Source organism: Drosophila nasuta, chromosome 3 (genome assembly GCF_023558535.2).
Source record: "Drosophila nasuta strain 15112-1781.00 chromosome 3, ASM2355853v1, whole genome shotgun sequence".
NCBI lineage: Eukaryota > Metazoa > Arthropoda > Insecta > Diptera > Drosophilidae > Drosophila > Drosophila nasuta.
In genome coordinates, this window is record NC_083457.1 from 52,537,827 (window position 1) to 52,556,596 (window position 18,770).

The following is an 18,770-nucleotide window of genomic DNA, read 5'->3' on the forward strand; positions in this document are numbered from 1 at the left end:
GCTACATTGAATGTAGTACTTCATCTATATATTAATATTGCATTCGGTATATTTTAGTATGTTTTCATTATGTTAATTAATGTTTGTTAAAGAACTGCTTTGCTTTCATTTAAAATGTGCAGCTAGTGTATTACAGTCGAGCACACTCTTCCGTAGCTTTTATACTTGTCCGTTTCACAAATTTCACAGGAAGCGTGGCCGAGGCGTGCCAATGAGTGCAGTTGACTTTGCTGCTGGCTGCTTCCATTTTACTAGGATGCTTTGTCACTGCAATAACTTTCGTGTCAGTCCACTAACAGAACTCAACTGTTTTACTTTCCTCTCCTTCTCTGTCTCTGTGTCTCATCAGACTTTGTTTCTGCTCTATTTCTTTGCAGCCACGTAGCGTGTACAAGCGTCGCGCATAAAACATACAACAGCAGCAGGCTTCGAAGCAAAGCGGGCAATAGAAAAGGCAAACAGTGAACGAAGTTGCCCCTGGGCCAAAACAGAGTTGTGCCCCCTTGCCATTGGGCATCTGGCAATTGGCCAAGTTAATAGACAACGCCGATAATGACGTTGTTGCAGCTGCTGCTGCTGATGTTGATGATGACGCTGCTAACTTGGTTATTGCTGCCAGCGACGAAATAGTCAAACAAACCAGCCGAAAGACAGACAGACAGAGAGACAAAGGAACTCGCTTCGAACTCGCCTTCAAAGTGCGCGCGTTCGTCATCGTCCAGGTCCAGGACCAAGGCTTACTGCATTTCCGGTTGTTGTTCCTGTCGACGCGATGCCACTTCATCTGGCCACCACCAGCAGCTGCGTGGCGTGGCTGCTGCTCCTCGTTGCGTTTGTGATGAGCGGTAAGTACTCATTCCTCCTATTCACTTTGTATTCATACTTATTTATGGACTGCGCTCGGCCTTCGCTGAGTTTCGCTTTTATTGTTGCCACAGTTAATTGTTGGCATTTGTTTGCCGGCAAATGCTTTTGCCTTTCAAGCGAGTCCTGCCCCTTTCATTTTTTTGTTGTTTTCGTTTTGCTCCTTCTTTTTGTCCTTCAATTGCAGCGTGACGAGAATGGGCGGCGTTTTTGTTTCAATTAACAATTAGTTTGCACACACAAAACTTTTGCTGTGGTCGCCGTCGACGTCGAATGGGGACGCACAAAAGTTACCGCAAAACTTCTCTGCTCTGCCATATTCCATTAAATGAAATAATATACCGTATACGCCCCATGGGCCAACAACTGAAACTCTCAGTGAACAGTAGCACGAAACATACGTACGTCATATCAAATTGCAACTTGCATAGTCCATAACATACAGCAGCAGACAGTTAGCAAAGCGAAACTGATGAACTTGCACTTTAAACTTGCTGCAGAGTTTTCTCTCTTGTCTACATTATTTATGAGCCAATTGCGCAGCAACCCGACAAAGCTAAAGTTGCAGTTGCAAATTTGGCTACGAAACAGAATGATTTTTAATAAAAAAGAAAAATTAATTCTCTTAGTTTAATATGCTTTAAGGTGATTTTACCATATCGATTTAGGAAAACTTTATTGCGAATTTAAAAATGAATTTTTCTTTACTTATTCAAACGACAAAAGCAATTAAAAACTTTGTGTAAATTTGCCAAAATCTTTTACTAGCAATTTCATTCACAGTAACATAAATTGAAACGAAATTGAGTATACGACTAATTGGCCCTAGGCTGAATGGGAATGTGCATGTAAAATGTTCAGAACTTGAATCCTATTTGACATGTGTCGAAAGAAAAACGGGTTACAAAAAAGTTTTCTGCAATGCCCTGCGAGCATATCAATAAAAATGTTTACTTTAATGTCGCATTTGTCACTTGCAAAATTGTACAAGGATTAAGGATTAAAAGTAAATACAGATTAATAATGAACTCGACACAATTAAGGCGGTTGCTTGGCTAAATCTTGTCACGACACGAACTGAAATGTAAATGTAGCAAACACGAAACGAGAGAGAAAGAGAAAGATTTAATTAACAATAAACTATTTGTGACTCGTTCTTAATGTATTTGATTTATGTTTCAAGTGCTGTGAATTTATAGCAGCTTCAGCAGAGTGAAAGACAAAAGGAGAGAGAGAAAAATGAGCGGACAGTCAGAAAGTGTGTGTGTGTGTGGGTCAATGGAACAATTCAAAAAATGCTTGAATTAATTGCATTTACAGCGTTGCGAACTGTGAAAAAATGTGCAGCGCATATTTCAAAATTCAATTAAAATAAAACGAGCCAAAGCAAAAATGATACCCAAACGAATCGAAACGAAACGAAAAGGGACTGCCGAATGTGACACTACACAATTTCCTGTTCGTTGTCGTGGGAGTGTCAGGTGGGCGTGAAAAATAATTAAAGCGCTACAACAACAACAGCAGCAATGAAAATAACACGAGAGAAAAAAAAAGTAAACATAACAGAAACATTGACAACATTGCCAGCAACTTCCGTTCAGTGTCGACAATTTTATTTATTTACTTCAGTTATTTTTTAGTTGTTTTCTCGGTCGACTGCGACGGCGACGACGACGGCGACGTCCGACAGGCAACACTCGCAATTCAATTACAAACAATACACTAAATATATTTGGCACAAATTGTTTACAAGTGCAAAGGTGTGTCAGTGTGCCCTCTGGGTCTGCTCAGCCAGCCTGCTATTTGTTCAGGCCAGGTGTGTGTTTTTGGTCAGGTCCACAGTCCACAGCTGAGCTCATTCAATACAACAAACACAATTGGCCACAGGCAGGACGAATGCCAATTTAATTAGCGCGTCCATCACTTTTAATGCAAACGCAACTAATCACGGTCCCAATCGCGGTCCCAATGCAACCAACCCCGATTCAATCATCCATCAATCAATCAAACCGCCGGTCAATATATCAACGATTCACCGAGTGAATTTATGTGTTTTATGGCAACACAAAAAGAAAAACACAACTTAAAAATCGAAAAATTGACTAAAGCGGGAATCGTAGTTATTCTAAAATAATTGACACTCGAATGCTCTGCACTTAACTAAAGTTTGATGAGAAAAAGTTAAGCTTAATCAATTAGGAGCTTAGATCTAATCTTTATCGTTTTTTATTTTCATTCTTATTTAAGAATTTAAGTTATTTAAAAAATACTTTTCTCTGACAAACAGGTCTCAGTTGCCTTGGTTAACATTCTGGTATATTTTGTACTCTATGGTATATTTTGATCTATGTTTCTTTGGTATATTCGAATCGATATACTTTATCGGTTTAGCTTATAAAGATTTTCATATATTTTAGTAGTTTTTTATATACCAATTTGGTATATTTTTAGAATAATACCGCATTGTCTGAATGTAAAATTTTATAAATATACCAAATAAAGACTTTGGTATATTTTAGTATTATTTAGTATATTTACACATATATGAAATACTCTTCTGTGGTAAACAAGTCTTATTTGCTTTGGCTGATATTTTGACATATAATATTTTAATATATCAAATTTGGTCTTCGATAAATTTTAGTATATTTTTCGGTATTTTAATATGGTATGTTTTAAGAAAATAATTTTAAATTACCCAGGGGGTTTTGCATTGTATTAGATACGTTTTATAATTAATTGGAAACAAAATAATTTTCCCATCTTTTAATTATATTTTTCTTATCTAAAAATAAATGTAATTTTCAATAATCATGAATGCCAATTTTAAATTGTAATTACGTGCAACAAAAACAAATTTTTATTTGCAATGAATTATATTAGTGTTTATGCACTTGTATTTATTGTTGAAATAATAGTTTCATTGTTAACTTTAATCGATTGGAAACGCTTTCTATCTGACGCTGATGCTGCTGGGCAGTGAAAATGTGAATATGCCACGTTCGCGTTTCATAAACAATCAATTGTTGGCTTTAATCAATTGAAAAAGGCTATTAGCGGTGTTTTTGCAATGTATTTTTGCAATTTTTTCGCCATTTAAATTGCAATATTGATTATGATTGATTTAGTGAACTGGCAAAACTAAATATTATTTATTGACTTTGGCAATCGGCAAATAGACGAAAAATCGTCGATTCTTTTTCGGACGTTTGCAAATTATACAAAGTTGAATTTACGAGTTTGTTTCCACGCTCAATAAAAGCAATTTTAATATTAATATTTTGAAGTTGGACACACACATCGCAGCATAGAAATCATGCATATTTGTACAGCAAAGAGAGAAATAGGGGGTAAGAGAACGATAGTTTGCAAAAAGAAGTCAAATAAATAAATGCATTGGAATGAAATTCGGCGAATAGCGAAAAGTAAACGTGCCAACGCGTTCGGCAACAAGCCAACACCAGAAAGAGAGGGAAGATAAAGAGAGTGAGAGAGATAGGTGAAGTTGAGTGCTTGCCTGCGCGTGGTCGATGGTCAAATATTTGCAACAAACTTTTTGGCCTGGCCCAAGTCATTGAACGTTGGCTGGCAAAACTCAAACAGAAACAGAAACAGAAGCGCGCACAAAACAAAAATTGCACAATTTGCTTCGAGTGCAAAGCAAATGAACTACGCGATACCCTGTACAACACGATTGTTAAGTCAATAAACAAATAGTGGCAGAAACTGAAAGGAGAAAGAAAACTCGAGTGATATTTTCAATCATAATCGACACAGCTGAATGATATGGCCTGAAATAATACTTGGTACAGTCGAGAGAGAATGTTGCCAAAAGTAAAAGACGTTCGACTTCGCTGCTGGCCACGTGGCATGCCCCGGCATCCGGTGTGGCAAGTGAAGCAAGCGAAGCATTGCCACGTAGGTAATTGAGTATGAATGTGGAATGTGTCGAAAGCGCTTTTCGTTTTTTGTGTTTTTCTTGCTCGCTCTCTCTTTTTTTCAGTTTCTTCATTTTGTGCGATATTTGCCAAACAAAACGTTGACTGAAAGAATTTGAACGAAATGCGCAGACAAGTTGCCCAAGTCGAGACTTGAACTCTGGCCCCAGGTACAAGAGATAGATGGCCATGAAGGGGAGGGAGCGAGGAGGTACCGAGTGGGTGCTGGCAAGCAAAACAAGTGGAAAATGAATTCGATACATTATCATGACGTCAAGTCGTGCGTGGTGACTCTGCCTGGACTGTCGATTGCGGGGTCAAAGTGGCTGCCAAAAAGTATAAATTACATGTAATGCGGCGCAGCTATCGATGGCAGCCATTTCTTATGCCAAACACCTGCAGCAAGCAGCAGGGAGCAGCAGACCAACTGCCAACAGCTGTGATGACGGCATCGAAGCGAAGGGAAGGGATGGGATGAGGAGCAGAGGGAAGCAGAGGCAAACATTTGCCGTAGCAAATGTGCGCATAAATGAATTACCAATGAACCGCATGCGATGCTTTGCTCCACTCCACTTGCCACTTCCCTACTTGCCACTTGCCACATGCCACGTTTCATTTTCAATTTGGAATCGTCTGCTCAACTGGGGCGCTAATTTGTGGGCGTTGCCTGCCGACTTTCGAGATGGTCGAGAACAGTGAGGCGAGTGTTTAACCATTTGACAGATGCGCTCCACACGAGAGTACTTAATAGTGCCCGCAGCCCAAAGGCGAATCGGGAGAGGGGATAGGGGGAAAGGAGGAACAGTTGGCAGGTGGCATGTGGCAGGGCGCAATTCGACAGCCTACATAAAAGCGCAATTTGTGCTATTATGCGTCAAGTTCCATTTGATTACGACACGATGACAGCGTACAACACAAACACACACACACTCGCATTCTTGTCAAAAGTTGTGGGCGTGGCAATGTGGCAAGAGAGGCGGCAGTATGGGTAAAAGCAATTTCACTAAATCTGCAATTGTTATGTCGCCTGCTAAACAACTCACTTTCCCTCAATAGCTTTCTCTCACTTGTCCTATATATATATCTCTCCTTATTCCTATATGTATTCCTCTCTCTCTTTTCCTTCACATCTGCCGCTCTCTCTCTAGGCATGCCTTCGAGCTGCTTCATCCATTTGGACAGCCATAAAAGCCAAACGTTCTCACACGTCAAATATTTATATTGCATTGCTCTGTTGCTCCCCATTGTTGTCCCGCTTCCCTGTTCCCTTTTGCAATATGATTTGGGTATTGATTAAGCGTCACAGGGGAGCAGAAGCAAAAGCTGAGCAAAAGCCTCTGAGGCAGTCGACAGTCAGTCGACAGTCAGTCAACTCAACATGTCCTGCCTCAATTACTGCAACGCTTTATGTCTCCATGCGGGACGAGCATGTTTTCTTCTCGGTCTCCCTTTCATTTTACTACATTTTTATGCTACATGGTAAAAAAATACATAAGTAGAAAGTAGAAAGCAGAGAGTAGAAAGGGGAGTTGCAGCCATAAATCATGAAAACGATTTGATGGCGTCTATTAGACACAGTTTATGGGCCTAGTTAAAATGTTTATAGAGCAAACTTTACGGTGAGCGTCAATTAAACATAATGCCTCCTGTTGATCAGAGCTTTGCCCAAAGGACCTGTCGACGACGAGACGAGCATTAAAAACGCTTCAAAAGTGCGTCCTTAAAATGAAAGCAAACTCACAAAGTGAAAATTTGTTGCGCAATTTGTAGGAGCACAAAATACTAAAATTCATTTTCGCAAATTATGCATACAATTAGCCAAATTTACGCATAACCATATACATATCCAAATTTTGTAATTAACTAATTAAATTTTCCGTCATAAATGAAGTGTTGCAAATATTTATTGAAGTGCAGTGGAATATATTTGCTTGTAATTGAAGCGAACTTTAGTTTGTTTATTTTAAGAGATATTTGAATATAAGTATTGTTGATCTGTTTTTTAAACTAATAAAAAATGTTTCCTACTTGTTATTAAAATATATTCTCTTTGCTTTCTTAAACTCATTTCAATTCTATTTTAATTATTTTGTAATACTACTCAGCTTTAGAAGCTGTATACTAGTATATTTAAATAAATATTATATTTATTGATTTGTTCGTTAATTTAGAAAATTCATTGCCATTGAGTACTTCTTAATCGTTTTTTTATTAAAACAAAGCAATAATGTGTTTTTTTCTCTATTATAAACTTCTTGTTATTATTTGCTTTATAGTATATCGCTTCTTCTAATACATTTGGAATACTCGTTACGTTCGTAGACTCGTTAGTTCAATGCAATCGGTAGTTTGTATTATTAACATACTCGTTACTTTACTAATTCTTACTTAATTTAATTTAATAGAATAGATTCATTCTGCTTGCATACTTGTTATTCTTATGTTAGTTTTATAAAAATAAAAATAATCTGGAATTGTTGTTTTCTGATCTTCTCGTTGGTGAGTTTTTCTTGTATTTAGTATACTCGTTGCTTTATCGCACTCGCTTCTTTAATAAATTCGATACTTTGAAATGTTTCGTTACTTACGTATACTTGATATTTTACATAAGTAAGAATACTTATCTTCACTTTTTGTACGTTATATATTTGAACACTTCTCTTTACTTTTAACAATTTTTTATACGTTTTATGTTTACTCGTCACTTTACTAAAGTATTGACATTGGTTTTTTTATTGATTATTAGTTGCTTTGGCTGACAATCTGGGAAATTTCGCTCCCTATATGGTATATCTTATACATATGTAGTACATACATATACATATGTTAAATAGTCTTTGGTTTATTTTTAGTATCTCCCAGTCTAACACACTCGACTGTAGCTATCTTACTTGTTTATTCCAAAAAACACAGAACAAATCTATAATTATTTATGCTGATTATTAATCAACCTGCTATGCAGCTCATTAAACACATGTCTATATTAATTACCAATTTTCCTACAATCTGCGAAGTAAATATTTCATACTTGCTTCACTCGCTTTGTTATTCAATACTCGCATTCCCTTTTTTCGTTCGACGCCTTTTAACAATTTCCTGTTTTGTATCCACATTTTTTGTTGCAGTGTGTTCGCTTGCCACCAATTGATGAGCAGTGATTACACATTTTTTGCGTTTATTGCTGCGGCGTTTAATGCCAGGCTACGTGAGGCAAATACACCTATAGACCAGGCAAACACACGTACAAATTTGGTTAGGGATTTGGTGTCTACAGTTTGCCTGTTTGCTGTTGTTCCTGTTGTAGTTGCTGTTGATGTTGCTGTTGCTGCTGTTGTTGCCGATGCTTGGCTGGCGGCGTATTCCCACGAGTGCACTTTACGCGCTGCCTCATGAGTCGCACTGGTGCTGCTTTGCTGCCTTCGATACAGAATACAGAATACAAACAGAATACAAACACACACGCACACAGATACAGATACACAATACAAATATACAAGAAGAGCGAAAGCAAAAGCTGTTGAGCGCACATTCATTGAACTTTTAGCAACAGCAACGAGAATTTGAGCGATTGCCGATTGTGAATTGTATCTGAAAAGAGCCACGACGAAGTTCTGCTTCTCCTGCTTCGTCAACGGGCCTGCTGCTGTGAGATGTCTGATACAACATACTATATAGTATAACATACAGCATTACAGTAGACTCGTATTAAACAAGGCATTTCCGCTGCAATGTTTACTTTATACAAACAATTTCCGCAGCTAAATCCACCCAATGAGCGAAAGCAGCAGCAGCAACAGCAGCAGCTGCGTCTACTCGAAGTTGGGCTATTTATGGCATCGACTTCGCATTGATCCTGCGGAAATTTATTGATGAATTTCATTTCATTTCATTCTATTTCGCAGCGCTGGGCAACGCATCGTATCGAATCGCGCGTCTACCTCTCGAAATTGCTTTATTTTGAGGCTCTTTTACGCAATTGCTGCGCTGAAAACAAACACAACTTTACCCCAACCATGTTCTCTGCTCGGTGTGTTGTGTTTGTTTTTCCATTCATCAGTGCCCCGCCCTCCCCTCGTCTGCAGTGCAGTGGCCCAGACATTTATATTGCCCCACGTCGCCATTCTCCTTTGCGCACAGAATGAAAGAAAGAAAAACGTTGCTGGCATCTAAAGTGGTTGCGATTAGTTTGTTAATGTTGTAATTTCATCATTGGGAGCTCGCTGCCTTCGTCGCTAAAGCTTAGCTAAACATCATCAGGTACTTGACAGCCTGGCTACCGCAATTTGCTATCGCTATCGCTATTGGTATTTGTATTGGTATTGGTATTGGTTCTGCTGCTGGCCAAAGCTTTTCAACTGACCAAAACTCATCGACTCATCGACTTAGCAGCTCTCAACTTCTGTTGTTCTCAGTTACGGATTCGTTCTCCAACTTTTGTCGATTCATTGATGTGAGTGGCTTTTTATTTGCGAGAAAATGGCGCATATTTTTTTGCCGCTTCGTTTTTCTTATATACACACTTTTGTATACCCGCTAGATATAGGGTAAAAGGGTATATGTACTTTGTGCCTGCAGGAAATGTGCTTAACAGGCAGAAGGAGGAATTTCCGACCCAATAAATGCTATAAATTCTTGACAAGCTGATGTATTTTGTACTTTGTGGTATATTATAAATGCAGCAGTATTTCCGTAATTAAATTATAGCCTTCGAAATATTTAGTATTTTTCGGTATATGAAAGTATATTCTTGAAAATCTGGCATATTTGTGAAATATTTTAATTATGTCGGTATATCAATATACCAAAAATAGCCTTTCGTAATCTTGAGTCTTATACAGATATATTTATTTTTATTATTTTTTTAAGAATAATACCGAATATTTTTTTTCGGTATATTTAAGTATATATTCTTTACAATCTGGTATAATTTCTAACTATTGGATATTTTCAATATAGCAGTATATTAATATACCAAATATAGACGTTGTATTTTTTGATATATTTTCGAAATATGTTTTTAAGAATAATACCGCATAACTTTTTGGTATATTTAAGTATATATTCTTGGCAATCTGATATATTTTCTATCTATGGAATTTTTTTTAAATATTTATATTAGTATATTAGCAGTATATTAATATACCAAATATATGCACTGCCATTTTTCAGTATTTTTTCGGTATATATTTTCAAAGAATAATACCGCATAACTTTTTTTTTTTTTGGTATATTAAGGTATATATTCTTGTCAATCCGGTATATTTTCTATCTATGGTAAATTTTGTATATGACGGTATATTAATATACCAAAAATGGCTTTTGCGGGTATAACACAGTCGAGCACACTCGACTTGCTTTTTTGTTTCTTGGCCGTTTTGTTTCTGTTTTGCTCTCCTGGCGTATTGAAAAAGGAAATGAACTCATAAAAAGTAATTTGGCCATAATGCTTTTGACCGAGTTAGTTACTTGATTTGCAGTTGCGAATAAAGTTTCGCTTTATTAATTTTGATGTTGTATACACTTGTTGTTGTTCGTCTCAAACTGTTGTTGTTGTTGTGTTGGCCACTTAAAAACTTGCCTGACTTCGAGCTGGCAATAAAGCTGCAAAAGTTGAGCAAAAATACAAAATTAAATAGCATTTATACATTGCGGTTTGTTTTATTGCCATTTCGTGATACCCTCGCCTCGTTGCTTTAATGGGGTATGATTAGTTAATCCATTTTTCATAAATGGCTTTTTAAATTAATGTTTTTCGTTAAACTCGAAACTCAATTTGAATTGGTTATTGAAATGGAATTGCTTTTGGCTTTGATCTGAGTTTGCTTTTCATAAATACAATTTCGCGTTGACACTTGCTAGTGGATCTGGCTATAAGCCGCGATTCAGTTAGCCGAAAGCGGAATAAACACACACACACATACGCACACACGCACATTCGATTGCCTGTGGCGCCTTCAATTGAGTTTCTCAATTTTTGTGTGTTGTTTTTTTTCACAAAATTCAATTAGCTGGCAGCGTTTGCACATGCGACTTTTGCCAGAAAGATACGATCACATTTCACATTTCATTTTATTGGTAGTTTCTCATTTCTGACTCTCAAACACACACACACAAACACACACAACAACGCTCAAAGGCTGTGCGAGAATTGAGGAGGAAAACTTGGAAGAAAAGTTGATTGTTTTTCTTTGCTGACTTTTCCTTTGGCTCTGTTGCTGAGGCTCGTCAGTAAATTGTAAAAATAATTAAATTTATTTACGTTTGCCTTATTTAATTGCCGCAGCAGCTGCGACAGCTCCAACTCCAACTCCAGTTCCCAGTTTTTGCCTTTCCCCTTCCACATTTTGTGGCACAACCTGAGGCGTCGCTTTCAAAATGGCTGCCAAAGAAATAGAAAGAGAGCGAGAGGAGGAAGGAGAGAAGCCCACGCAATGAATGCGCAAAGTGAAAGCAAATAAATGAATAACAAATACTACAATAAATAAATAAATAAACAAATGCTGAGCTGAAATAGAGTTGCTTCCCACTCCCCCTCACAAAAACTGAAAAGCATTTTAGCTCAAAATTGACAACTGCTTCTTCTTTTTCTGCTTCTGCCAGCTGTTAGCTTCCAGCTTCCATCTTACATTTTGGCAACTGACAACTGGACATTTTGCTGTCCTTGGATGTTGTTTTTGTTGCCGGTTCGTTAGCGTCATTTATTCATATCGAAAGAGATCACAAAATATATATTTAGTTGGCTGCACTTTGCAGCGACTTCTCGTCTTTTGCCTTATGAAGCACAACAAAAAAGGGTTGAAATCGATGCAGCTGCTTCATAAGCTCATTGCCTGCCTTTAAGTGTTTTCTTTTTCCTGCTCAGCAAATCACAAATAACAAATTCAAGCGCAATTTGACTGCAATGTTTTAAATTTGCCTTCGTTTCTTGTTTTAAATGAAATTTATCAAGCATATTCATTCATTGAAGTCACGATAAATGTCTCCATGTTATGTTCTGTGTTCTACTGACACTTTTCCCAGTTTTCTCTGTTTTCCGTTTGTCTTATTGTTGTTTATTGCAATCGCCTTTTTATACCCGGAGGAGGGTATTATAAGTTTGTGAAAGGTATATAACAGGCAGAAGGAGGAAACTCCGACCCCATAAAGTATATATATTCTTGATCAAAGTTAACGGAGATGGTATAGCCATATCCGACTGTCTGTCTGTCCGTCCGTCTGTATTAAGACCTAGATCTCAGACACTATAAGAGATAACGATATAGTTTTGTTCAAAGGCACTTGCAATGTTTGCATGTAGAAAAAGTTTGTTTCAAATTTTTACCACGCCCACTTCCGCCCCTGCAAATCGAAAAAAAATCGAATGAAGCTAGCCCGTGATTTTTGTTACTGCAGAACTGCAGAATTAGTTTGAATTGATTTTTGTAAATTTGGTTACGATCAGATAAAAATCATCATCATCTGATAAAAATGATGCTTACCACGGGTCTTAGTATTTTTTGTACTCTATGGTATATTTTCACAATACTATGGTATATTTTTTCAATGCAGTATTACATAAATATACCGAACATAACTTTTGGTATATTTTTCAGTATTTTAGGTATACGAATTCGGTATATTTTAAATATACCAAACATAACTTTTGGTATATTTTTCAGTATTTTTGGTATAATAATTCGGTATATTTTAAAAGTAATACCGAACTGTTTCGATTTCATTCACAAACGGTATCTCACAGTCGAGCACACTCGACCGTAGCTTTCTTACTTGTTTTTTGGTTGACAGAACTTTCTGTGTTCACCTTGTGCAATATGCGGCAAGTGGCAGTGAAATTATTTGTGTTTATGCAACGTCAGCGCATTTCCTATTCGTATTATTTCTTGTTGCTCTTGTTATTTCAGTTTCATTTGCTGTTTCGGTTAAGTTAAGAAATTTCGCCGAAAAATGTCACTGCCACTTGGAAATAAACTCGATTCTTTTGTTTTTACCATTTTGGGGAAAAGTTCCCCCCGGCCCAGTTCTCCTTCTCCTTTTCCTTCGGCGATGTCTGCGAGGCATGTCTGACTGTTTTTCATGCGCATTCAATGAACCATAAATTTCAAAGTGCCGTGCTGCCAGACACGACGGCGTCGCCACGAACCAAGCTACAACAGCAACAACTGCGATAACAACAGAAAGCAGCGCGAACGAATATTTAAAGTTATGTAAAACTGAAATAGAGCTTGATTTCATGGCCAAAACTGTTCGCTCACCTCTTGGCCAATCGCCTGTAGATTGGCCTGCAAAATACTGCCTCTAATTGTGCCACTGTTTGTTGCAGCCACACATGACAAATATGCATGTAGTAAGCCGGCTCATAGGCAACACTTTACAGTTGCAATAAAAAGAAATGCCACACAACAACAGAAACAAAAAAAACAAAACAAACTATCAAGGAATATTCATTGTTTTTCCAACTAGCAAACGAGTTGGATGCCTAAGCGAGGAGAGAGCGGGAAAGCGGGAAAGGGAAAGGCATGTGATGGGACAGGAAAAGCATTTTAGTCGATGATATGTCTCTCTCTTATCTAGCAAACAATTTTATGCTTCCGCCTGAGCGACAAACAATGGAGCGTAAATATCCGAAAAGCGACGCAACAGCAACAATACGAAAAAAAACTTATAAAATGTTGAGTTAGCAGACTGTAAAATACACTATCTAAATTTATTATTATATTGAAATTGAAAATGGAAAAAGAGAAGAAATTTAAACAGTGAATTTAATAGAATTTTAAACATAGAATTTATGCAAACAAATTTTATTTTTCTGCTTTTATTAAACGGCATTTTTAAAGTATTGAATACACTATCTAAAAATGAGAGAGAATTTAATTTAAGCAGTGATTTTGAACAAAAATAGTAGATAGAATTTATGTAAACCTAAAGGAAGATATTTATCTATAAATGTTGTTGAATCTGTAAAATATTTTCTTAAACTTGCCTTGCTTTATTTAAATGGTAATTGAAATGCAAGTGAAAAAGGTAATTTTGTGTATAGAAATTTGTTTCATGAAAGAAATCTAAAACTAAAAGTAAACAATAAATTTTGTTTAGACTTCTTTTATTCAACTGCTAGTTCTAAGTAAAATAGTTGTTTAAACTATTTGTTTTATTAAATGTTAATTGACATGAAAAGGAATCATGAAATTTCAAAGAATTTTAAACATTGAAGTTATGCAGATTTGATGAACGTTATAAATGTTGAGTTTCTCTTTTTAAACTATATTTTTTAAGTAATAAGTTTCTTAAAGAATTTATTTTGTTAAGCATTAAACTCAGTTAAATATTTGCTCGTTACATCTTTGTTAAATAAATAATGCAGCGTCAAATTTGGGCAGCGTATAGCTGAAGCACTACAGACGATGAGGCGCACATAAATGTGCAAATGAATGCATGAGCAAATGAGTGAATGACTGAATCACTGAATGACTGAGTGAGTGAGTGAGTGTGTGCGAGTGAATGAGTGAATAACTGAGCCCTGATGCATGTCCGGTGCAAACAAGCAGCAGGCAAAGAGCCTACAGCTGAGGGCATTGTTATAAGGAGAGAGAGAGAGAGAGAGAGGAGAGGCGAAATTATAAAGGGACCAGTAACAAAGAGGATAATGCCAACAGCAACTAGATAGAGAAAAAGCAAGAGAGAGAGAGAGAGAGAGCGAATGATAGAGACAGAGAATGAGAGTAAACGAGTAGTTGATAAGATTTGTCTACAACATTTATTGTCCTTTGGTTTTCCACTTTGCTTGGCTCGTTTTCTGTTTGGTAAAATGCTTTTTGCGCAATTGTCATCATGACCCTTACACAAATACACACATAGAAACACACTCGTGTGTGTGTGTGTTCGTGTGAAGGTGTTAGTCAGATCCGTTTTGCATACTTTGCGGCGCTGTGGCATTGGCCAAATATTTGTCCTTTTTTCCTGCTTTTGCTGCTGCTGGCCAAAGCAACGAAATAAGCGATAAATAAATACAATTTGCTCTTTTTTTTTTGGTGTGTGTGTGTTGGAGTCTTGTATTTGCATTCGAGATTAAGCAGATAGAACACGCAACCGCAGAACCCCCTGACCCCCTCGCACTAATCCTCGAAGAAAATCCGTTACGAAACTAGTGAAAAATTATGCGAACGAAACGTTTCTATGGTCGATGTCGAATTTTAAAGCCACATAAATTCGAATTCTAGTTTAAGGGAACGGGAAAGGGGAAGAGGGAGAAATGGGAAGCTGCGTCCTTAAGCGCTCTCTAATTTGCTTTGACGGCAGACATGTGTTCAGGGCTTTGTCTTTGTGTGTGCCAACTGGAAAACAAAATCCAGCTAAGCGCGATGAGAACGCAGCCTGAAAAGTACGAAGACAGGGCAGGAAAATAGGGCATAGCAAACGATGAGGATGAGGATGAGGTCCTGATGAGTGCGGCGCAGGACTGAAGCAGGCAGACTTTTAATTAATTTCAATGCAATTGCTTTGTGACTGACGACAAGTCGTTGCGTTCCCCTCTTCTTCTTGCCACGCAACTGTTGCGAACTTTTTTTCTTTGGTGTGTGTGGCACATAATTTGATTTGGCATGTGCAGCTGCGATCAACAATGCAACAGCAGCAGCAGCAGCAGCTGCCACACATCGTGTGTTGTAGGTGATGCAACACTGTTGCAGCAAGTGCAAACAAGACAAAATGTTGCAGTTGCCAGTTGCCGTCAACTTTTAGTACGTTTACTGCACACGAAGCATGTCGAGCATATTGTTAACTTTTTGCCATCATCTCTCTGCTTTCGTCTCACACTGCATCATTTACTACCGGCAACTTTGCTGCTTATTTACATATTTATAACTTGCACCAACGGCAGCCGTGTGTGTGTGTGTGTGTGTGTGCGGCATTTACCTTTTGTTTATGCCAGTTTTGGCTGCCATAATATTCAACCGATTTCTCCACCTCCTCCTCGTCTTCTTCGAGTTGCGGCCAAGTGTAATGTAAATCGTATGCATTGTGCAAATTTTGAGTATGCTACAACTTGAACTTTGCCCTTCGGTTGACTCGACACACTGCAGCGTGTGTTTGACTTGTGAGCGCTGGCATATTGTCTTACCTGTCGTATACTTATTGCACCGAAAGATTTTATTCCGTTTTATTACTTGCATTTAGTTGTGTTTGGCTTCCAGTTGAACTATTCGCAGCGCAGCGCTGTGAAACTTTGCCTGGCAAATCAATTGCCTTGGGAGAAAGAGCAAGTGAGGTGGGTCATCATTTTAAATGCTGGCCCATCGATGCGAGGGCTCATGTGGCGTATGCGCAATATGTTGCAATACTTTCGCCTTGATGGTGGCAATTCATTTTCACTTTACCTACTGCTGTGTGTGTGTGTGTGTGAGTGTGTGGCACCACCAACAATAGCCAAGGGCCAACCCTTCTTGCCACGCCCCCTTCCCCCTCCCCTCACTGCCTGCGCCCATCTCATGCATATAGAAAGGCTGCATTAAAGGCGAGCGTGGAACACAGCCGAAAGGAACATCGAATGTTGGAAGCATGTAGAGCGAAAAAGGACGGAGGCGCAGGGAGAGAAAGGGGGGCGTGGCGCGTTGACAATGCCAATACAGGTGCGCACAATGCAAACGAGTGACATGCAAATGCTTTCAACAACAATTGCAATTCATGCAACCAACACACACAGAAGCACAGAAGCGTGCACAGACACGCACAGACATGCACATACATGCTCATCATGACAGGCAGACAGAGAGCTCTCTCTCTCTCACATTTCGTTTCATTTTTGAACGTCGATTTTCGAGCGTTCGTTTCTTCCAATTGCGTTTTCGTTTCCCCCTCTCTCTCCTCTGCTTACCACAAGCATTTCTCTTTTTATTTTCCCCTGTTGCGTTGCGGTTTGCCTTCCTTGCTTATGTGTGTGTGTAGATAGATGTGGGTGTGGAGCATTTAGCATACTCACCTGAACACACACACACACACACACATTCGCACACATTCGCACACACACTCGCATAGCAGACACAAACTCACGTGTGAGTGACCAAAGATGCCTTTAAATGTGACGACAGCTTTTGCTTCTGTTTTTGGTAATCTGCGCATACCCTGCTTTAATTAGACGGAAGGAGGATCAGCTCAGAGATAAGACTGAAAAAGAGCATTCTTGCACACCTTACAGGAAGTTTCAAGGAATAATACTTCACATGTATATTATATTCACAGTTGTAGAAAAATGAATAGAATTGAATTTCAGTTGAATTTTTAATTAAAACGTATTCGTAAAAAGCATTCGACAGCTGAACAATTTTATATATACAGATTAACAATAGACTATGTAACTAAACAATTTAAAGTCTAATAATCTTTAATCTAATAAAATAAGTCTAATCATAGAATTCAGAGATTTTTAAAGTTAAAGGCAACTTTTGTTAGTTATACTCAATCGTTATTATTTTAGCAATTTATTTGTAATATGGAGAAGGCCATTCTTCTGACTGATTTTAGAGTATTATTTAATAGTAGTTATATGTCTACTTTAAATAATTCTGCTAGAGAAGAGCTATGATTTTTAAGATCTTTATTTGCACACGAAAAAAAGCATCTGAAATGAAAATTTTGGCTAAGAAATTTGGTCTTAAGAGTGCGTCAAGAACATGAAAATCATAATACATTTTGATTTGAAGAATATTTCATATAAGAACCAAGTTATTATTAATAAGCAGAAATAAACAGTTTTCAGATAAAAAATTTTGTATAAGAACAAAGAAGTTATTATATTATAATGCAGTAAACAAATTGGATTTTGTAACTATAATAAGTTTTATGATGTTTAATGGCAATTTATAAGCTACCGATAAGAAATTATAAAATTGAGTCGAAGATTCCAGCAGCTAATATGCTTCATATTACAATTTAGTTTAGTATTTAGTACTTATTTATGTATGACATTTAAATAAATAAAACCGAGCTTCATACAAATATTCTAAATCAAATTGTTTAAGTTCTAAATTCGATATTTTTATTTTTATTCCAAATAAAACAGACCGAAGGCCTCAAATGTTAAAGCTCTACTCGTATACAATTGCAATAAATAAATATTTATTGAAAATCAAGAAAGTAACGTTCAATGAACTTACATTTCTCTAATTTCAAACTATTTGGTAGTTATTAAACAAAGCTACCTTACGCATTGTCTAGTGCGTGGTATCTTTTTGCTAAAGAGATCTACTTTTACGTTCTGGATTGTGGCTGGTTGGAAACTTGTTTTTGTTTACGCCAGCTAACGTTGGCCATCGCAATGGCAGCTCATGTTGATGCTGATGCAGCATTTTGTTGATGTTGCCGCTGTAGCTGTTGCTGCTGTTGTCGATGATGCTGCTGTTGTAGCTGCAACTGTTTGTTGCCGTTGATGCGGCGACTGTTGCTGCTGCTGCTGTTGCTGCTATTTCTCTGCTCTTCACTCACTTATGTATTCACACTCAAATATGCAATGCGCCACAAAATTGCAATTTCCACTAAGATTGATGAAAAACGCCAACGTTGACTACAACGCTTCGTCACCCACACACACACACACTCTAACACACACACGCATATGGAAAATAAAGGAAAGAGCGCAGTTACCACAGGCATCAGGCATCAGTTGCTTGCAAATCATGTCATCAATTGAATTTCAAGCGATTATTTTTGCACGTTTCACAAATCGCAGCACAAATATCTTTGCGTGTGTGCGAGTACGTGTGTGGATGTGGTGTGTGAGGGTGTGTGTGTGTGTGTTCAGGGAGTGTGTTGCTGTGCATATCAAACGGCAACAACGACATGACGACGCTCTCACAATACGTTTCGATTACGCATTGAAATCAAATTGATGACGCGCCTGTTGTTGCCGCAGAGGTTCAGTAAAAATATGAAGATATATCCCACTGATCCGCCCCCCTTCTCCTTCTCCCTCTCACC

The 18,770-nt window shown here is 37.7% G+C and overlaps 1 protein-coding gene across 6 annotated transcripts in view; it reads left to right on the forward strand.

The window, feature by feature from the left end:
- Positions 1-18,770, forward strand: part of LOC132792264 (kin of IRRE-like protein 2) — a 144,149-nt gene that overhangs the window by 37,784 nt on the left and 87,595 nt on the right. For all 6 annotated transcript variants that reach the window (XM_060801543.1, XM_060801544.1, XM_060801545.1 and 3 more), the window contains exon 2: positions 378-845. In XM_060801543.1, the coding sequence (XP_060657526.1) occupies positions 773-845 (73 nt within the window). In that variant the 5' untranslated portion in view covers positions 378-772. The remainder of the gene's footprint in view (positions 1-377; positions 846-18,770) is intronic.